Source organism: Amblyomma maculatum, chromosome 2, assembly GCF_055883805.1.
Source record: "Amblyomma maculatum isolate TAMU_Amacu chromosome 2, ASM5588380v1, whole genome shotgun sequence".
Classification (NCBI taxonomy): domain Eukaryota; kingdom Metazoa; phylum Arthropoda; class Arachnida; order Ixodida; family Ixodidae; genus Amblyomma; species Amblyomma maculatum.
This window is the reverse complement of record NC_139345.1, coordinates 48447508-48470164: the sequence shown is the minus strand read 5'-3', so window position 1 is coordinate 48470164 and position 22657 is coordinate 48447508. Positions and strand designations below refer to the sequence as shown.

General features: G+C 45.1%; 1 protein-coding gene across 5 annotated transcripts in view; it reads right to left on the bottom strand.

Moving 5' to 3' along the window:
* Positions 1-18596, bottom strand: part of Ubr3 (Ubr3 ubiquitin ligase) — an 82358-nt gene extending 63762 nt beyond the window's left edge. For 3 of the 5 annotated variants that reach the window (XM_084594061.1, XM_084594065.1, XM_084594062.1), the window contains exons 1-9: positions 18275-18596; positions 10318-10531; positions 8929-9074; positions 8140-8289; positions 7472-7579; positions 5372-5398; positions 3371-3504; positions 1780-2191; positions 308-441 (exon numbers count right to left, since the gene is read on the bottom strand). In XM_084594061.1, the coding sequence (XP_084450187.1) occupies positions 308-441; positions 1780-2191; positions 3371-3504; positions 5372-5398; positions 7472-7579; positions 8140-8289; positions 8929-9074; positions 10318-10531; positions 18275-18581 (1632 nt within the window). In that variant the 5' untranslated portion in view covers positions 18582-18596. The remainder of the gene's footprint in view (positions 1-307; positions 442-1779; positions 2192-3370; positions 3505-5371; positions 5399-7471; positions 7580-8139; positions 8290-8928; positions 9075-10317; positions 10532-18274) is intronic. The other 2 variants (XM_084594063.1, XM_084594064.1) reach the window with 1 other exon arrangement.
* Positions 18597-22657: the final 4061 nt, after the last annotated feature.

Genomic DNA, 22657 nt, shown 5'->3' with positions numbered 1-22657 from the left:
ATGTGCATACCGATAGCTGCACCGCCTGTCGGGACAAAACATACACAGGCGTTTGCTGAGTGTCCCTGCCAGTTTCAGCATGCCTTGACAACTGCATGTGGGCTGTTGGCTGTTCGCTAATTTACCATCAATTATGCCTTCAGTGTATGCCTTAACTACTTGGTGTAGTAACACCGTAAAGAAAACAACTTTGCCGGTGTAGCCTTGGTTGCAAAACCCCAGAAAGCTGTGCCTAACAATAGAAAAGTATGCCTGCAGAGAGTGAACACGCAGTGTCATGAGAGACACAAGTGGAAACGGTGCCTACCTCATCTTTGAGATGCGATATAAGAGCCCAGAGGGGTGTGGCCGATGCTTCCAGCTCAGCCGAGAAGGCTGCATAGTATGTGTTGGGCTCAAACTCCACATGCTGTCCCAGCTCCCGTTGGTTCACATTCATGCCTGTTGAAGAGTCAAGACGAAGTGGGAAAGCAAACATGGCAGCAAACACATGCTTCAACACAAATGAGTATGTAAAGGACAAGACAAGGCAGGCTACCACCTACCATAAACACCCCACCCTCAACGCATCATCACGCAGTCATCACTAAGCTCATCCCTCGGCGGGCAATTGGTCACTCCAGTTGATCGCCCATGTAAAGTAAAGTAGGCAAAATAGAGTATTTCGTATAACTCTTCCTTGCTGGGTGAGTTGGTTGCTCCTAACTACTAGAAACAGCACGAAATCAAGACGGGACAAGAAAGGGCACACACAGACACAAGCGCCCACTTTCAACTGTTTCTTTCTTGCTACTACCAACGTATATACGCAAAAATGAAGTAGCATCACAGTTGAAAATTTTGTCTCGCTGCCACCGCCACTCCAACATGACCCGTTTAGAAGCTTCACACTTGCGGCCCACAACACAGTTGTTTCTTCGACATAAATGATGAAAAATTTTCTTTAAGGCCAAACTGCAGGCTTGAGCAGTACTGGCATCAGAGTATGACTGCTGGAAAAAAAAAATGTTTCAGCGTGTTTACACCCAATCGGGCAAACATGCTCTGTGGGAGAATATGCAAGTTGGCTCCTCTTTTGTTTACAGATAACAAATAAGATAATCTGTTTCATATATTTATGCAAACAGCCGCAAAGGTTTCTGGAAAATCAGTGAATGAAGTAAATGCTGTGTATTGGATGTGTTAACATGGGATAGATCGCAATGCATTTGGTGAAAGTGAAAGTTCACGCTCAGTAAAAAAAATATATATGCACGGTTTATACCTGGCTGGCCCCCACATGCATCGTAGCATCTTCACAGAGTGCTTAGCACAGTGCAACAATGCATCTGAACCTCATTTTTCACATGAAGCATAGCTGTGTTTACTGAGCACAGGGCAGCGGTTTCGTTTGGCTGACCGAGCCAACATGGCGGACGTAGGTTTCGGAGTGCTAAAAGATGGTGCTCCGCATTTTGCATATCATCTATTAAGATACTCTTCTCACGTGCCCGGTGTGACGTAGCTGATTAGCACCCTCGGCTGGTGATCAGAAGGGTAGGAGTTTGATTCCCAGTGGAGGACAATTTTTCTCTTAAATGTTAAATTCTTGTCTGACTTGTCATGTGGCTCAAGTTGGATTGACTTTGGATCTGTTGCATTTGACACACCTCTGCTGATGCCAGCCATGAGCCAAGAAAGGCTTTTGACTTAATACCAAAGCATGAAATTGTCAATCAATCATGACGTTGGACCCATGTATTCCAATCTTGGCTGCCAGACAGTGCTTACAGAACTTACCTTGGAACATGGTGAGGAGGGAGAACCACATATCCAGGAGGCGGGCATCATTCAGGAACTCCATGGCGACTGGCCGGTGGGTAAGGATGTTGTTGAGGTCACTGACCAGGGGCCAATAGCAGTGGTCCTTGGCGATGCGGTGGCCGCAGTTGACCACATAGTGGAAGTTGCGGCTAGTGCCCTCGTGCAACGTGCTCTGCTGCACGATGAGGGACATCATGGCCCGCAGGCTGATCACCATGATGTGCAACAAGTGGGCACGGCGTGTCATGCGCAGCGAGAGTGCCTCATTTGAGAACAGCTGCACGCTCACGTGCACCACTCGATTGGAAAGCGTCTCCGAGTCGTTCGACTCCGTCAGCATGTGGCTGATGCGACTGTAGTGTTGCACAAAGGTCTGAGTAAATTCTTCCTGCAAAAGAAGAGATCGAAGTTAAAGACGGTGGGACACATCAACAGGCAGTTTTGAACATGAAACGAAGGAAACGACAGTTCCGTGAGCACTTGCACGCCATGCAGTAATTGAATACATCAACCAATTGACTATTCACAACCACTATTTGAGATCAAATAAGCTGTGAAAAAACATCACTACTGCAATGTTTACAACTCTCTGAAGCCAAGTAATATGGCATTTTGATTCCAGTTTGCCACTGAGTCGGCTTGGGACAGGCACGGTCATTCCCGTGCCTCACTGTTGCCGCTCATAAAAGCAGCTTGAGCAAAATTAAAGTGACTAGAGTTTTGCAGCACAACCTTGGACTTTGCTGCTGCTACTTTATCAGCATTTCTTGCTGAGAACCTGATGAACCACTGGACCCGACAACTGGTACAGCATGAGGGGCCTAACGTCCCAAAGCAACACACTGTCTGCCTACGGGGGTTACAGCAACAGAGGCCTCTGGATTAACTTCGACCACCCGGAGTCCTTTTTGAAGAGACATTGAGGACAAACTGAAGTTGGCCTGCATATACAGTGTACTAAATTCCAATCACACAGAAATCACTTTCAGTGAAAATGGAGCTTTTACAAGCTGGAAAACTCACAGGGTGACTATGAGCGCGTAACTTGGATATCTAGTATTTCTCACAGACACAAAGCTTTTACTCTGTTTCTCTTGCTAAGTCATACCTTCCCCCCCAGTGTCAGAATTTCTCACAGACACAAAGCTTTTATTCTGTTTCTCTTGCTAAGTCATACCTCCACCCCCAGTGTCAAAGAAAACCAAACAAAGGTTGAGGGGGAGCCAACATTTCCGCTAGCCGACATTCAACAAGTGGACTTTTCTTTGTCACAGCAGTGAGATTTATTGTCATTCAAACGGAATAGCATTCAATGCATTGCATATCATTTGCAAATACGACGATGACGATGAGTGAAAAAAAAAAAATTAGTCAATAGGCGTCAGTGCACACAAGAGGTTTGAAGTCACTGCGTAGCATTTTAAAACAGGACGAGAACTTCTGTGTGCTATATTACTATAGGCATTAAATATTACTTATCATCCCCAAGTGTAACTGCAAAACACACTGAGCTGCAGGCTGTTTCCTCTCCTCCCCAAGCGCACAGCACGATGCAGGCCAGGTGTACCTTGTAATTGTTGTCGGGCAGCATGTTGAGCAGGAAGCAGACCAGCTTTTGGGGAAACTCGAAGTACACCATCCAGAAGACCAGCTCCTCCAGGAAGCTGTTGTGCGTCAGGTCAGGCAGCAGTGAGCTTACCTCTGCACAAAGAGCACAGTGGGAGAAGACTAGTGAACATGAACTGCTACCCTGAGAACACCACATCAAAATTCACATCTCAAGCATATCAACCCTCCCAAAGGCAGATCAACAACAGCCAAAGCATGCTCCAATGACCAGTTCCAATCCAATGATTCAATGACCATAATAAATAAACCAGGCTCCATTTTTCGTGTTCTTTAACCTTTTATAAAGTGTGCTTTCAGTTATTACTTCAACATGCAGAGCTCTTTCTAAATCAGATCCAAATTGCTAAATTAAAGCGATTGCTCCCAACATGAGTCCGATGGCTGTAATGATAAAAGAAAATTTGCACGCAGCAGACCAGATTACAACCTGCAGAAATTGCTAAATTGGTGTGATGAGAGATGATTATGTTTCCCAGACCACCTTGCGCACACCCTAACTTGAAACCTCAACTGTAATACTGGTACACTGCTGATCATGCAAATAACTAATGTTGAGAGCAAGAGGAAAGATAATGGCCCATGGTATAGTGAGCTTTAACATCCCAAAGGAGCCTAGGCAATGAGAAATACTGTAGCTAAGGGCTCTGAATTATTGGTGAATTATACACGAATGAAAACATTTTTTATATCGTATTTCGTCATCCCAAAAGTATGCTTCGAATTATATGTGGGTCTGTATCATATGCAGGGTTTTTACGCTCATTCTGACCACCTGGGGATCTTTTAGCCACACTAAAATCGCTGCCAAAGATGGGACAAAACTAACATCCTCAAACTAAGCAGCCAATTGCACTGATCACTTAGCCACTATGGCTGAGCCCGGACAAATAAATGAAATCAAATATAGCTACAACACCAGACTTGCAACTTTCAAGAACCAAAATGTAGAAAGCATTCATGTAAACATATTCATATATAGTGGTATAATTTCAATTCGCACTCACTTGATTCTAACTACAATTCATTCATACAAACAGACATTTTAAACATAACAAAGTCAGGGATGGCACCTGAGTGAAACAAGATGCACAGCAATTTTAACATAACCGAATGCAACAGTTAATCGGAAAGGGCTACATGATACAGTGCACCAACCTGTCACTCCAACCTTGCTCACTTAGCTGAACTCTGCCTAACTCAAGACAGCTTTGCAGTCTCCTTCGAATCTGGATTATGAAGATTTAACTGAGCAGAATTTCACTTTTCAAGTTACAGATTGGTCTTGACTGTTACATTCATATGCCATCAAATGGTGCAGAAAAGAATACACACACAAGGCACATCAAAACTTCACTATCCATACCACACCTAAAGTACACCCACATCAAGAAGAAAAAGCAGAAACATGAAACGACACAAAGTATGAAAAATTGTAACCTATACTCCTTTCAACAGTGTACACTAAATTATGGCCCTGCATAGGTCTTGTGAAAAACAAAAACAAAACAGACTCCATAAATGGCAACCATAAACCAAAGGCTTCCCAGTATGCCACACCTGCTATGTATGCGTGTGTGTGGGTGAGTGCGTATGCATCAAAAACTCAGTAATGAAAACAGTGTAACACACTTTATCAGAGAAGGACGGCACTGATGGCTTCAACAAAAACTGCTTAAATCAGTGCCCTCACCTTTAAAACTAATGATTAACTGTAGAATGCTCATTGCAATGATTCTTCTCCAGGTCCCTAGCATGCAGCTTGAAAACAAGCTATGCTACAGAACAGGTGACAGCAGGCACAACACATAGGCTTGAAACCACAGGGTGAGAAAGGAGCTAATAGGAAGCAGCTGGTGAGAGGCAAGGAGACAGCAGCTGCCATGCAAGACTACAGTCAAAGCGTAACAGAGCCACGCCACAGCCAGTCTCACCAGCTCACCTTCTGTGAACATCTTGTACTCAGACACTGGAACAAGAGCGGAAGATGCCCAAATCGGTCACTGCCATCAGCAGTGCAGGAAATGCACTTCTCTTCATTCTTTAGTGAAGGGGACTAACACCACACACACACTTTCAATCATCTTGTATGAGACTCAATGACCAGAGACAGATAAAAATGATAAAATGATAAAGCCAGAGCGCTAGTCTTTTCGCCTTTATTTGCTTGGTGAGGATGCACATATGTTGGCCGGAATTTCCGCCAACATTTCCAGTGCACGGCAGTAAGCCCAAAGCCATGCAATAAGGTTCATCCACACTACCCACCCAAGTGTTAAAGCACCAAAGCCTTAAGTCCACACCTACTTTCCATCTTGTCATGATCTAGCTGGAGTTTCACCACGGTCTGAATGAGATTCGGTCACTTAAAATGTCAGCTGGCCCCACTTCAAGTTGTGTCAGCCACCAGAACATTACTCGGCTTCTTGTCATTCTTCATTGAGAGAGAGAGTGATTTGCGCACTTCATGTTGCAGTTTTTCAAGGCGACATTTATGCACCCACTACAAAGTGACATTAGAACTTGATAAATTTTCAGTGCCCATAAAGAAGCCTCGATTTTATATGTCAAATCAATAACAAAAAAAAAAGGAAGGAACCATGCTACTGAGGAGAAAAAAACTGATTCCTTTTCAAAAGATATCTTTAGATCCTGCAACAAACAGTGACCGTCCCAGATAATGGCACGGCTGAGGAGCTCTTTACCTTGACACTCATGCAGCGTAACAGCTGGCAACTCTCCACAGGACTAGAACCTACAGTACTTTGGTTTGGTTTGTGGGGTTTAATGTCCCAAAGCGACTCAGGCTATGAGAGATGTCTACAGTACTTTATATAACACTGTCACGAAGGCAGCAAGAGGTACATTGAAAATTCTTAAAACATAATACACCTCCGCGTTCCCTTCGGTAGATCGCTGAACTCGTATTTATGAGTCTACGGCCGATACTTGGCCACAGTTGCCACAGCACTAGAAAACTGAACACTGTCATCAAAGTGTGAGCATGTGTGTTCAATCCACGTTTCATGCATCTAAGTGTTTAGAACAGACCTGGAAATTTCTTAGAATAAATAAAAAAATGCATAACAGAAAACATCAAATTCTGATTCACAGCTTTCACTCGCAAAAAAAAAATAAAGGCACACACAAGCAAATGACAACTTTTTCATTACATATTTCCCAAAATGTACATATTCAATATACTAATCAGCATTCAGCCATGCATCAAGTGTTCACTGACATTACCAGCAGATTTACTTTCAGCATCTAAGTCCCCCTATTCCGTCTATGTAGATACCACATCAGCATAAAGGCCAATAAGTGAATTGATCCATTTGAGCTTATAATGGATAAAAAAAAAAAAAAGCATGGAATGATGCTAGGAAAAGAACAAAGAGAAATAAGCATGTATTTAAATTCATTTCTTCCCAGTCTCAACTGCACTAGTCTGCAGAGTCCACATGTCGAAAATTGGGGGAACAGTTAAGCCCCGCCAGTACGGTTATGATGCAACAGCTTTAACGGCTCACCTTTGCCGGCTCTCCTCGCAGATCCTCATTTGCATCCATTCACTTTGCTACTCGCTTTATCAGTAGTCTCTTATTTGTGCCTCCATTATCCCACACACACTCATTAGCAGACATTCATAAGAAACCACATTATGTGAAAGACCAATTCACATAGATATAAGTAATCGCTTTAAACAACCCACAAAATGTGCTTGCGTGGCATGGAGCAGAGTGACTATCTTAGGATCCAAGTATCCTGGAATGAAAGATTATGATCTCACCCTCCCGTCTCAAAGGTAAAGCCCGAGCTGGCGGCACCTACCAACTTGAACATGTCGTGTGGCCTCGTGAAATCACACAACCTGACCACCTCTGCCAACTAGTTCCTGCAAAAGCCATGCCCGTTGACTTTTCACTGACAATGCCAACAATGACGACACCGGAAGGAAGAATCGAATAATTCCCAACTATATCTACACTTCTATGGCCACTGCCTTAGTGTGCAAATATTAGGTCATTGATGCCAGGCTCACCCTGGTACTCTGGTGGGCAATCCCAGTTATGCAGCCGCCGCTTGGCTTCCTCGTAGCATTCGAGGTTGCGTCGCAGAAAGGCTGCCTTTGCCTCGTCATCCACATCCACTGGCATGGAAAGAGAACAATGGCTCTGGACATTGAACAGGTGGCTGAGCAACAGATTGTAAGAACCAATACAAAGCAAAGGAGTACACCACCCCCGCTTTCACTGCCCACAAACTAGTGCTGTAGCAGTTGCCTTCATATTTCCAATACCCACTGCATGGCCTGCTTAAGGCGATTTGCTAAAGAAGAGTAAAGAAGAGTAACCAGGAAATTCCTCCTGCACATGTATACATAAGGCGACTATTGTCCACAACCAAAGCTCCTCCTCCTCCTCATCATCATCATCAGCAGCAGCAGCAGCAGCAGCAGCAGCCGGACTATACCCACTAAGGGTGAAGGCGTCTCCCATACTCCTCCAATTAGCCCAATCCCATGCTAGCTGCATCCACTTGACCCCTGCTGACTCCTTAACCTCATCAGCCCACCTAATTTTCTGGCCCCCCCACGCTTTCCTTCCCTTGGAATCCTTCCCACAAGCAAAGTTAGTAACAACATATCGGTTCCCTCTGCCACAAAAGACCAGTCATGACAAGTGGTCAACAAAATGGCCCCACACTCACTGGCAGCAGCACAGGTAAGGGTGCGGTAGCTTAGAGGGTTGGTGAGTGCCTGGGTCATGACCTGCCGCATGACGGCCCCCATCTCGCTCAGCTGATGCAGCATCGTCAGGAAGCCGTCCGCCTCTTGCACTGCTTTTTGGCCCACAGCCCCTGCACCGGAAGAAGGACGACACTTCTGCTTCAGGGTATGATACCACAACATTACGGCTAATATCCGCGACCACTCTAGCAGATCCTAGTTCGCGTACATGCACTTTGTAATTGGCCTTGACTAACAGCATTAAGCTGGCCTGTATCAATAGATTACTGTATTCTAGCGACAGATAAGCAACTTTCGCTGAGAACAGAAGACTTAAAAGCTGCAAAGAATCTAAAATTGAAATGCTGGTTCTGCCGCTGCTAGCCGCCTTCATAGTCAAACTGCAATAGCGTTGACGCTTTGACATCAAGACACCAACATGGTAACCATTTCTGATGCTCCAGTGACTTTACTAAAGAGAGGTTCTACTGAAAAAGCTAGCTGTATTTCAGTATGTGATGTATGCTCAAATAATGTAAAAGTGCGAGCCAACTCGCTCATTCTCATAATTATATTTCAGATCCCTGCATTAGCATAACAGATGTACTTTAATATCTTGGCTTTCGGTCCCACTGGCCCACATAAATAGTTCTAGCTGCTCTCTTTTTTAGGAGTGCCTTCTAAATTAGGAAAGTGACCCTTCTTGCACAAGGTGCTAAAGTCTACACAATGCACACAGGACATGCAAAAAAAAAGGATGAAACTCTCACCGCCATCAGAGGCATCACTATGCTCACGCAAGTGTTGAACGAGGCGCAAGATGACGCGAGGCATCATGGACTCGGCCACACAGAGCAGGTCTGGAGGTGCCGGCGGCTTGCCCACTTGGGCCCTGGGGCCATGTCGATGGCAGAATCTGCTCGAGACACAGAAAAGTAGGAGGTAAACTGGCTACAGCAAAACTGAATGGTTAAAGAAAAAAAAAAGAAAAGAAATCAATTTACCAAAATTTATAAGACTAAATTTATAAATCTGCAGCCAGAAGCCAAAATTTTTGCAGAATTAAGTCCTACCTACTTTCACATGTATCTTTTCCCCCAAATATAATTTCTGCATCGAATTTCTTTCTCGACAGGTAGTATCCTTTAGATATTTTTTTCTTCCAAGTTTCATTCATGCCGCAATTTTTAAAACTATGTAATGATGTATTACTGCATAACGTTTAGCATCTACTCTATTCATTCCCCTGATGCAATACTGCATTTTTGGAGCCACAGAGGTATGAATAAAAAAAAAAGGATAACTGCTAAACACAGTAATTACTAGCATGCTATAAATGAGCACCATCTTCACTGCTTCAATAAGTACACCAAATGCAAGTGCAAATGTACACCATGTGCAAAAGCTGTCGACTGCTCGCTGTTATTCTGCCTAGTAAAACAACCTAATAGCATCCCACTATTTCTTTTAATTAAACTACCTGCATAAGCTGTCCAAATAGAGAGAATGATAATGGCACTTCAGCCCTCCACTTTCCATGCCTTCCCAAATTAGTAGGAAAAAAACAAAACAAAAAAACAATCAACTGCAACAAGTGTCACCATGCAGCAAGAATTCATCACCACGCATCACATCGCATCAAGATGTCCTCATAAATCTCTCTACTCCTATGACAAAGAAAAGTCTTTGACACCACCAACCTTAGCTTCAAGGACCACTGCAGTGTAAATACCTTTAAATATATTGTCCCCAGCTAAAGCTCCACATCGCAGACAGGCAGGCAACATGTAATGAGTTACAGAGTTATAGCTTGCTTGAGCGTAACAACAAATAATGTGCTCAGTTCGGAGTATAGACCATTCTCTCTATTTCAGAATGTGGTCACCCCTTGCTAACAGTTCTTGGATTCTTGCGCTGTGTACAAAGTCACGACGCTACCAGTAACAACATCATGCAATTTTCGAAGAAGCGAGAGGCAGATATTTTGGGTTCAAAGCAATTTTCAAAATGACCAACTACGCCAGATCAGGCTTACACACTGTTCGAAACCCCAATCGACTAAGCTGCTGTATCAAGGCACACATGCAGAGTACAGCAAAGATTTTTCAACACGCTTTTTTGAGCAGACACAACACACTCGCCTTGCAGATGGCACTCACCCATCCTCGCGCATGACGCTGGCATCCCCGCAGTCACAAGCGCCGCCCGCCTGGCTGCGGAACATATTGAAGTCATGACCTTGGTGATTGCCTTGCTGGAAGCATTCGGCACACAAGGACATGCAGGGCGAGATGCCGCATGTCCGGCAACGATATGCCACAAAGTTTGCCGTCCACACCAGGCCACACGTAGTTGCATTGTCGTACCGCCGCACTGCAGGAAGCACAAGCCATGTGACCAGGGACAATGACAAAAAAACAAACAAAAAAAAAAAGAGACGAGAAGACAACACTCACACAAAGACGTAAGCACCGTGATTCTCTGTGTTAAGACGAACCTTGCTTGCACTGGCCGCAAAAACTCTGCCATTATAGGCAACTTTGTCAAGACCAAACTGTTAACATTCCGTTAACATTCAGTCCAGCTTTGAGAGGCATACCTACCTCAGTAACTAGCTACAAAATGAAATACACCTAAAATTGTCAGGCTCTTTAATGAAGTGTGTAAAGCAGCATCCGTAACTAGCACACTGAGGCCAGGTATACTGCAAATGCCCTTTCCTCATGAGCCACAATAACAGACCCTCTGCTATTCACAAAGCAAACAACATTGTAAGTGAAACGGCAACATTAAACAAAAACGTAATCTTAGATGCACAAAAACGTTATTAAATTCTAAAAACAATGTAACATACTGGGCACATGAACCGTGCCATGTATGGTAAGCAAAGAGGGCAGAATCTGATTTAAACAAATTCCTTGTTCTTGAGAAACAGATGCACCTAAGTGAGAAAAACAAGCAGTTAATAAAGCAGGGGGGGACAAATTCCAGCCCAGTCACAGGAATAGACACTCGTCTCAAGCAATTTCAATAAACAACACTATGAATCCATGTTTAATGTTATGTAATGCATCCCAGTAGACAACAGTTTAACATTTATAAGCATGTGTTTGGCAGCAGAAAGACATTTATGTCCAAACAGGCTGCTTCATATGACCATGAAACAGAAATGTCACGCAGCTTATGACAATTGTGAAAAGACACTATGTTCGGTTTTCATTAAGCATGTTAGTGTTTCATAACCGTGCCCTCCAAGGCTGTAGCACTGTGAACTAAACAAAGCGATGCGTTTTCATAATGAGTAATGAAAAGCACAGTTTAAGCAAATAATTTGCTAGGTCCTTTGATCAATAATGTAATCAGTGGGAACACAATTAAAACCTGCTCATTTGGCACCAAGCTAGTGGCACTGCAATAGCTTTTAACAAACCTAGAAAATCTCTCGAGCTTTCATAAAGAACCCCACCCATGAACCTGCCCCATTTTTTCCAATGAGTTTTGTATTGGCAAAGTCTTGTCCGGCCCAGAATTTTCTAGTCACAGAGTAGTTTCAAAGATCTGTAAGTTGCCTTTCTACACACAATCCTTTCTAATATGCCAGAAGCTGCACTCTTTATCCATTACTGACACCCGTGGAGCCCTGTGTGGTTCAGGCCCCCGTGCTTCTTTCATATTGTTACGAGGCGGCAAGTCAAAAGAGACAGAACATGACCGATAGCTATGGTAGATGACATTTAATGAAAGATGGCAGACCTAGCGCGAGCGTGCCTGCCCAAGCCATTGCCCGCTTCTTCTTCCTTGCCCATAATATTAATAGCCACACCAAGAAGGTTTTCGACCATTGATGGCAATGCAGTCATAGTGCAGTGTAGTTTGTAACAAAACCAAGTCCATGCACAACCATGCACAGCATTTTCTAAAGAAAAATGTTATGTAAGCATGGACAGCCAAAATGCTAAACTTTTCTTTCCTACCCTCTCTTTACGATACCTTCGAACAATGAACAAGGAAGCCTGTTGCAACATCTCCATGACTGTTAGTGTGTAATGCCCAAGAGCGGCCTCTCAAGGAAAAGCCACACACTGACTAGCTTAGTGACAAGGGCAATGCTAACAGAAAAGGCATATGACAGCCAAGCAAGGTAAATCGAGAACTCAACCACTAAATCGATCGCTTGCTCAGAGTTCCAACTGATGCTAACTTGGAGAACTGCCTACAGATTACCTTACCGCACACCCAATAAAATTGTGCAAAATGAACACGAGACCATTCGAAGGTGCCCTCACAATACAGCGCTGGGGCTGCCTCTCCACACTTCCAACGAGAAGCTAGAACAACTTATGGAGGCTTCCGAGAAACTCTCAAGCTACACAGAATATACTCCCCTCCTCACAAAAACCTCACCAAGGAAGAAGCCATATCTTGTCAACAGATTGAGACAAACTCATGTCCCAAACTGTACGTATACAGTTGGTTTTTCCTTAACCTCAATACATGACACTGGTGCGGTGGCCAGCCAGCATTCTTCTATACCTCAGGTGGCTATAATGGTAAACCCCAATGCCTACTAACACCACATGCATCATTTGAGCAGTGGGAGGTAACACTATCCAGCAAAGATCCAGAAGATTAGTGCAAACTCGTTGGCTAGATCAAGGTGGCAGCAGCAGCCAACAATGTTTTGAAGTTGGAATGCTGAGCACCAGCTTTTCAAGTCCTCTATTTTGTTAATGTTAAAGTTTCCAATCGATCCCTGAATTTTAAACTTTCTCTCCCAGCCAATAAAATAAGCTGTTCTGGATATCAGTCCAAGCAATGAAAGGATGCTTGGCACCAACATAGAACTAACTGATTTGAAGCAAAAAGCTTCAATAGGCTAGTCAACTCCGAGTCTCGCGTGTGCTCCGTCGTTAGAAACACATATAGAGCTCCGCTTTAACCAAGCCGTATGAACATGCCTTACTGGCCTATACAGATAATGTGAATGCAATGGTCCTGGCAGGCTGAGTCTGACATAACCATCCCATGTGAAACGGGAGACCCAAGTTGGCAGCTCCTGCCAGTGAACCACGGTCATGGGCACGGACACGGCATACAGTGAGGAGCAATTAGACCTGGCATAGTATTGCTTTCGCAATAAAAGCCACAGCTGCGCATGTGTAAACCCCGTGACGTCACAGGAAAGGTGCAGGTGGTCAGAGCCACCGCTGCCGCCACAACCGCCGCCACGACTCCACCAGTTGATCTTAAGCTGGAGCCGCGCACTTTCACTGGGCTGTGTATATGTCTATACAGAAGTGTAACAATGATGATGATGTGGAATCGGAATAAAGTTTAATCTTATGTGAAGTACGGCTGTAATCAATGTTTCACCGTGATGATAAGCCATGTAATATCTATAAAGTGCAACCGTGAACAACAAGGTAAACCACAAGTACGCCAAGGAACCTCAAGCTAAGCTATGGCATCGTCGAAGCTTTTCACTTCTGATATCCAGGCTTAACCAAACTAAGCCACCACCAATTTTTTTTCACGAATACTTAAACACCATGTGCACACTATATTTCTTCTATTCACAATTTTGTTCTGTGGCACATATGATGGTCACTTGCAGCATTGGACTGGATTAAATAAGCTCATGCATCTCTGATGCTGCACAGAGTAAAGCCCACTCAGAATTGATAAAGTGTACAACCCTAAACTTAAATACTACAACTTCCTAACAGCCTTCACGAGATAATCAGTGGCAAGCATAGTGAGTGCCTATATAGGTTATTCCCCATTTCTGAAGACCATTCCAATTCGCTGCCATTAAGCCTAGTGAGGTTGCAAAGAAGTTCTTCAAACATTGTTTGGTATTCAAAAGGATACGGGACACTTATATACTTAACAAAGGGGAGGAAAGGAAAAAGAAAGTCGACTCGCCACCTCTAAAGGCCTTTTGCCAAAGTAAGTGTATGTGCTACATTCACATGTGATCAATCCAATTTAGTTGCTTTCATCACAAATATTTCACATGCACCTCATCAGAACCCAAGCACATGTCTACCCTAAACACCACCCCACGTCATAACTCAAAACAACGGCTTCACAAAGTACTTGCAGATTATTAAGAGACTGAAGCACTTTCAACCAAATGGTAAAGGCACAGATTCTAGCAAATGGGATCTTGCACAACATGAGTGAAAAAAGTCGACAAGCCAAAAATTGTTCAAACACACTGTCCATCCAATGGGCAATAGATCTAACAAAACAAGCTTGAAATGTGGCCAGTCGATTGCTGCAAGGGCACAGACGATGCAACCTATCAGTTGTTAGAGGATACAATATGAAATGCAGCATAAGGAAGTAACAAAAAAACAGTAACTGCACAGCGGCAAGTTGGAGCTTTCATGTAAACACTGCAATCGAAACCCCACTAGGCCGACACCATGCCAGTGCAGTCAAAGCTTATCTCTTAAAGAGGAAGGGGAAAATAAATTAGAAATAACCCAGGCTGACAAGATAACCAGTGCAGCCTTGACAGCGCTGGCCCACGTAGCAATCACCAAGGCCTCATGGGATGACCTTCTTTCCGGGCACACTGATACGCACACACTGACACACCACTTCCCAGTATGGGTCATATTACACACACAGAGCTGTAACTAACAGAGAATTATTCTTTCTTGCCTTGTCATCTTCAAGAAACAATGCTAACCGAAATTTTTGAACAGCAGTAACCCTTAATTTATCAGGCAGCAGATATTTTATCTGATGAGTAAGTACAATACCAGCTTCTTGTGAAAGCACCGTAATTACAAGCTCAGTGCAATTATGTGCGAAGAATTTCTGCTGGTATGATGTGGTGGCTGCATTAGTTCCAGGTTGTTTAGTGCCTATATGAGTATGCATTCCAATGGCATCCAAACAGGAAATTATCACTGAAATCAGTATTATTCTTTTTTTTCAACACTTTATATAGCAAAGAAGACATTTGAATGGAAGCGGACATTTTCTGATCACCAGCTGATGACCAAATGAATTATATAAGCTATACAAAACAAAGTACACTGAGACTCAATAATGTATGCAGAAATGAGCTTCGGCTGATAATCCAATACAGACAAAACTGAAACTATCAGGATCAACACAATCGGATAAAGGAGCTCAACGGGGTCCACTTGAACTCGTGGATTTCTACCAATAAGTGCAACATACATGCACGATTACACTATCTTGCAGAATCCACTGAAAGTGTAATTTTCCTCACTTGATTCCACGGGTTCTTGACTCCCACGAAAGAAGTTACCCTCAAATATTGCATCGTATTTATATGTATCATACAGTCATAGACAAAAGTTGGCGAGATGCAGATTCTTGTGGAAAAATATTTTTGCTGTATTAGGCTAAAAATACGTCTGAAGCCAGGTTATCGCTGTTCATTTCTTTAATGCAAGGCCTTTGTTTGTACACGCAGGAATAAGGAAATATAGCAGTCTGCTAATACCCTGCAATCCCCTCATTTCTTGAACACCTGTAGTATAACACTGTTTGCACAAATTACTAATATTACTGTTGTCACCATTACTGTCCGCTCTTTCCTACTTTGTCAGATGCAGTGAATAAAACATGTTTGAGTAGATTAGAAAAATAATACGGCAAACCAGTGTTCCTCAAAGTAGAAGGCAAAATGAGAGGAAGAAACTAAACAGGAGCACATGATACAGAGTATTTTCATAAGAAGCACTATAAGAGTGTTGGTTTCCCACTTTTCCCAAACAAGCGTGCATCTTTTTAGCACTACTCAGCATCAAGTTACTTTGAAATTTTCATTACTGAATCAGCCCAGCTGACTACAAATGCAAAATGAATGCCTCATTAATGCATTCAACATGTGAATGATTGAGCATCTGGGACCTACACTGCAACGAAAAATGCCTGAGTATGGATCAGAAAATTACAGGCTCAAACCTTGGCGGGCTGCTTCTTCCTTCACGGCTAAATGCAGGGGGTGATCGCATGTGTTGAGGACATCTGAGGCAACACTCAGGTAAGGAAATTGCGTATGCAGCTCTTGCTTACCCATGGAATAAAAATGACTGAAGGCCTGCAAGACCAGCTTCCACTACACCTACGAGAGGCTTAAGCAAATAAGGTGTCACTTAAAACCTTCCACCAGCTAACCTTTCCTGACTAAATGAATTATAACTTAATTTAAACCAAGGTGATTTAGCTTTCATACCCAGCAGCATCCAGAGTCAAACATGGCTGATGCACCCACAAATGCAGCCACATCATCAATGTGCATATGTCTACTGTTTTCCTGTCAGTTGTATTTGCTAGCTATGTATAGACAATGCATCGCCCATTTGTTCTTCCTTTCTAACAGTCTGTCCTTCCTCTGCGTGCCAGCTTGTTAATCTATTCTCCTTTGAACAATATCATAAGCAGATGTGAATTATTTTTCTGTTAGGATAGTAAAAAGAAACTGTCATAAGAAGTCAGACGAGTCAACTGCCTTCACGATCTCCACACAACTTCTGGGGTACATTCTTCAGAAGCCTATTCACTCCAGGCACTCAATAGATGTTGCACACCTTTTCTCACTTATAATTACCCATTTTAATGCACAGACAGCATATAGAAACCCACTTCAATGAGAAAAGCATGCTAAAGCTTTACAGGCCAGAGAGTTCACTATGAAAATTAATCTTGATGTTGCTGTTGATAATAAGGCAGTAAAAAAAAAAAAAAAAAAAAAAATAAATAAATAAAAATAAAGCTTAAATCAAATTTTTCTTTTTACTTCCATCGTACGCTATCTTAGGAAGTAGTAGAGCACGACATAATTGTAATGTGTCTGCGAAGTGTTATGCAAAACTTTTTTACAAGAACAACAAGACGAAAATAAAACCACTGCTGGAATAAGTCACCTGAAATAACTGGGGCCTAAAATGCGTGCGCCGAGTCTGACGCTGACAATGAAAGCACAACCCTTTGGTGCTGCTTCCCCACCCACATTTTTGAAGCAAAGGGATTGCTAGCGGTCACACCTCACTTTCCATATATAGGACAAGACGACGAGCCCTTCTAATCAGTGTGCAGTTCACTAAAAACCAATTATCGAAATGTGCACCAGCGCTTCTTTACTTTCCGCCCCGGCCTCCAAGCTTCGCCGCAAATCCAGGTCTAAGGTCGCGCGCGAGTGACAGCAAATTTCGCGCACAAAGTTAATAAGGTTGGCTCCGCTTTCACCGTGTACGACCAACAACCGATCCGCCGCGCTACCCCGTTCATTGGTGAAGAGAAACTTGGAAAGCGCGTGCCAAGTTCGGCTTGCTACATGGCTGGCACCACGGAGCGGAGGTTGCGCAACTGCGACCAGAGTGAAGTGTCGCCAAATCCCTGGGCGTACCACACCTCGCCAGTCAAAACAAGGGCCGCGCGCGCCAGCGGTGTCGAGGTGGTTAGATAAGGGGTAATCCAAAAGAGCGTATGTTTCCAAACAGAAGCTAGCGCTCCACGCTTGGGAAAGTAGCACGACGTCGAGAAAGGAACACGGATGATGAACGCTGCGTGCAAGTTCAGCGAGGCAGCTGGAAAGGTTTCACTTGTCATTTTCGCGTCACGCACTAAAATTCAGGGCCAAGTTAATTCATCGAAATGTCACACGTGCAAACGGATGCGACAAGGGGAACACTTTTCGTGACGCGACCGCAAACAATTCGTGCGTTGCAGCAGCTTTCAACTCGACCATCGGCTCCTCTCTCCTAGGCGTTCCACTGTGGCCTTCAAGACGCGAGGCTCTCTCCTACCTAGCTACTAGCACATGTCGAAGAGCAATTTTTAAAGGAAACACGACGTTGTTACCGTGCTGCAAAAGCGACGAGCGTAATAAACCGCTCTACAGCGATCAACGCGCACAAAAGCGCCTACGCGTCAAGGTGAGACTGCGCAGCGTCCCACGAGAGTTGAGAAAGTTGAAACAAGAACCAACACTGCACTTCAATGGCGACGATGACCCGAGTCAGAGAACCTTTTGCCCGAACTGGTCAGCGATCGCAGCTCGCAAAGCAACGCGATTTAAGATGTGACACTTCTAAACGCGTCCGTCAAAAAGAACGGGCTGTTCACCTGTCTGGGAGAATTCGTCCGGAGTCTTGCCTCCGGCCATGAGCCATTTGCACCAGTCTATGGTGTCCCATATGTCGATGGGCTTTCGAGGGTCGAGAATAATGTCCAATAATTCGTTCAGCTGCCTTGGGTTGCTTGTTCTTGCACATTCCGATTGGAAATACGCAGCCGCTCCTCTTTTCCCCTTCTTAATTAACACTTCGGCAGCCATTTTTGATCTCCATCTGCCGTCCAGCGTTGCTAGACGCTTCCTGAGGACCGACCAGAAACGGGGCGGCAGCGAAGGTAGTTTCGGTTGCGTTTCCATGCAGCGGACGCCAGGGACGGGGCGGCCGCGGCGGCTGGCCGCTTGGAACTGTGCCGTGTTCCAGTGTGCTGCTGGCCACCGCTGAATATGTTGTTGTTGTTGTTGGCCCCTTGAAAAGTTGCACGTACCCACATGGAAGCGGTCTCTTTTTCTTTCTTTTGTCCCTAACATGAAGAAACTCATTTTTAGTAGCTGCAGGTTGGCCACGGTACATTAATCGGAATGGGTAGAAAACGTAAAGTTGACTATGTTGTTAGATAGTTTAGCAGCGTGGTAAGATAAATGCGCTAGCGCACTTAGAATGCTTATCCTGATTAAACGTACTATTGAATGATCGAGGTCATGTCCAGACAAATGCCATGGAAGTCCCGTTTGTTGATAAACCGGCCGACAAAGCTCTTCAAACTTTCCGCAAAACAACTCCACCCACATACATTCCTTCACTAAGCCTGCGTGACAGCTCTGCTATTTAACAAACTAAGATGGCGTCACCAGCTTCCCCGTGGGAAGTGGCTTGCTCTGCGCACGTGCAGACGACGCGAATATTCGACTTTTGATCAAATTCCCAGGAAACACGCCAACTTCCAGGGACGTCCCGTCTAAGCCCCTACTCCTATATCTTAACACCGTAATCCGCAGGAGATTCCCGCGAGCTCCCTTTTTGAATATCTTCGAACCTCCAGAGTAGGATCTCTGTTGGGTTTTCCATTTACTTCCCCTTTATATGATCATGCTAAATGCATTCCAAAACAGTTGTCTAGGATGCACCATGTCACACAAACGTAAGTGAACGAGAGCCGCACAATTTCAATAGTAACGTCAAAAACAAAAGGCATACTGTTCGTTACGGCTGCTGGAAATAATTGGCGCCGTTTTTGTTATGATACTCAACAGTTGCTAACTAAAATTTAGGTTGCGCTTCCTCAACATAGTCCATTGTGGTTTTTTAGAGCATATAAACATCAAAATGTAAGCTCATAGTTGCATTAGCTGAAACATGGAAATTGCCTCCTTTGAAAAATATATGAGGCCACGCAGTATGCTGTATTACGTGCAGCCTACCACAATATGAATAGTATGTTCTCAAAATATGGCATATATGTTGCAGCAGTGCAGCGCGGCACCCAACTAGCATTCCGCCTAACTTCTTTGAAGAGCGCAAAACGGCTCTAACTAATCGCTTTATCTTTATTGTTTTATTTTTATCGCTTAATTTTTATGGGACGCCTGTGTATTGTCCGGGTATTTAAAACAAGTTGGAAGCTCCAAATCAACGTCCAGGTTGAAGAAAGTTTGTTGGCTTTCAAATAGTGTTTTCAATTGTGTATTTCCTGATTCTGTTATAAGGTTGGCTCTCAAGTAACAACTGAAAAAAAAAAAAAAGACTCAACCGATTTACATCGTTATAAAAATGCGAAATAGGTGCGCAGCACTGCTTATGGAGCAGTATCAGACGGTTTGGCTCTATCCATAGTGACGCCTATCAAAAGCTCTGTGCAGCAGCGTCCTGAGCTCTCTTCACACCATTTGCGGTGGTTCTTACCCCCGAACGGCCCGGTGAGCTGCTGAAAGCCGGAGTCGAGGGAGCACCGCGCATGCATGTTTGCTGTCCATGAAGGCCGAGGACGCTACAGGAGAGAGTCCGAATTTAAGGGTGTGAGAACGACAAACGGCTATTCATTCCACGCGCTTGTACAGCATTGCCCGATGGCGGCCACGACAGCCGTAACTGTATGATACCCGCCACACACTCATTGGCTGCAGCTGTTAGGCCGCTCCGCCTTCTCATTGGCTAAAACCCGATTCATTTATAGAAAGAAAAAGGCGCGATAACTATCTCACTAGTTTCAATGGACACCTCAACCGCGCAGTAAGGGAAGGGAGGAAGGTGGGAAAGTGGAAAGAGAGAAAAAGGAGCCGTAGTGGAGGGCTACGGAGTAATTTCGACCACCTGGGGATTTTTAACGTGCGCTGATATCGCAGAGCACGCGGGCACCTCTTCGTTTCGCCTCCATCGAAACGCAGCCGCAGAGGTCGGGTTCGAACTTCTCATTGGCTAAGGCGCGCGACGCGGCGCAAAGAGAGAGAGAGCGAGAACAGGCGTCGGACCGCCACCAGCGAAATCCGTGAACGCGCTACGCACTAAAAACAACAATGGCTCTATGTTGGTCCAACAACCTGCATACAACCTGGCAGACTTGGACCCAAGCTAGGCCAAGAAGTTTGGGCTGAGGTTGAGATTGGTTATTGGCCTTATATAAACCGGGCAAGCTTCGACTACCGAGGTTGGCCAAGAGCACTGGCCAACCTTGCAGACATTGTCCACTCAAGGAAAGGAAAACACTGGTTGGATAGTACACATTTGAAACTATAAAATGCCCTTTTTTTTTTTTTGCTTGGAAGGACAGCATCTGCAAGGTTGGCCTCCAGCCTTGGCCCTATGTCGGCAGCCGAAGGCCCTACATGTGCGCAGGAAACAGCACTCATCCGTTAAATGAATGTATCAGTACTTCAATGCGCTCTTTCTGGAGAGTGTGAGCTAAAGAAGGCTGTGATTATAAACACGGAAATGCAACTTAAGGGTGAAATTTTGTTTAGTTAAACAATTGGCGCGAGTCGAAGCCTGGGCGGCGGCGGCGGTTTCACGCTGTTGCTATCTATATACTTCTCGCTCCAACACAACCCCCTCCTGGAACGATCTTCGTCTGAGATTGCAGAAGCGTAGAGTTCCAAACGTCGAAGTTCCCCTTTTTATGCGATGTTGCCGTGCCGCTGCTGTCAGGCCTTCGTCCTACTCCGCGCCTCCGTCTTGCTACGCCTCTCATCGGCCTCATGTTCGGTCTGCGGCGAACAAAAATTCGTTTTAGCCCCGCCGGAGTGGTGCAGTGGTAAGACGCCCGACTACTGTGCCGGAGTTCCCGGGTTCGAACCCGACCACGGCTGCTGCGTTTCGATGGAGACGAAACGAAGTGGCGTCCATGTGCTGTACGATAGCGCACGTTAAAGATCCCCAGGTGGTCGAAATTACTCCGTAGCCCTCCACTACGGCTCCCCTTTCTCTCTTTCTCTCTTTCTCTCTTTACACTTTCACTCCCACCTCAGTCCCTTCCCATACGGTGCGGTTCAGGTGTCTACAGAGCAAGTGTGACAGATACTGCGCCTTTCCCTTCCTGTGAACCAATTATTATTATGCGAAGCATATTAACGTTGGTTTCGGGCCTTCGCGCAACGCCCGGCGGTGGCCACCATTGACCCTGAAGTGGGGTCACGTGACATGACGTCACGTGATGACGTCACACCAGCTGCAGATGGGGCCTCATATCGCGCTGTCGGTCGCCTCCCGGCGGTGGCCACCATTAACCTTAAAGTGAGATCACATGATGTGACGTCACGTGATGACGTCACACCGGCTGCAGATGGGGCCTCATATCGCGCCGTCGGACGTCGCCCGGCGGAGGCCTCCACGCTTCGGTTCGCGCCGTCGCGCGCGACGCGGCGGCGGCGCCACCATCGCTGCATCACGTGATATGTGACGTCACGCCAGGGATGAAGCGGCGCGCGCCCGCCGTCGCGTCAGTCTCTGTGCCCGCAACCGCGCCAGCGTCTTTGCGCCGGACGTGTATGCGTAAGTGACGTGCAAACCAAGAGTCATGCATTTACAGACCATAAGAGTGTGTTTGTCGGGCTGCAAAGAATAAAGTACGACGCTTAACCTAAAACCACATCTCCGTTACTTAGCCCCATCCACACTGAGGCAGCTGCTTAACATGCTTCGCATCCACTGGGCTTAACCTTGATAAGCCTCCAATTTTTATTATTATTATCTACTCTGGTAATGAGCCCCACGAGCGCGTCTAGCATCCTCCGCATCACCATTGGTAACACTGCACAGTGTCACGAAATCGGCGCCCATTTTCATCAAGCCGGTACGCCGCGAGGCCCGCACGGCGTCGCGTGGAAGGCATAGAGAGAAAAGCCCCCTTCCCCGCGCGGGAGAGCGCGTAGCTTTGTACGCGTTGCCGTCACCCTCTTTCCCATTGCCCGGGGAGGACGGTGGCTCATCGGACTGGAATCAG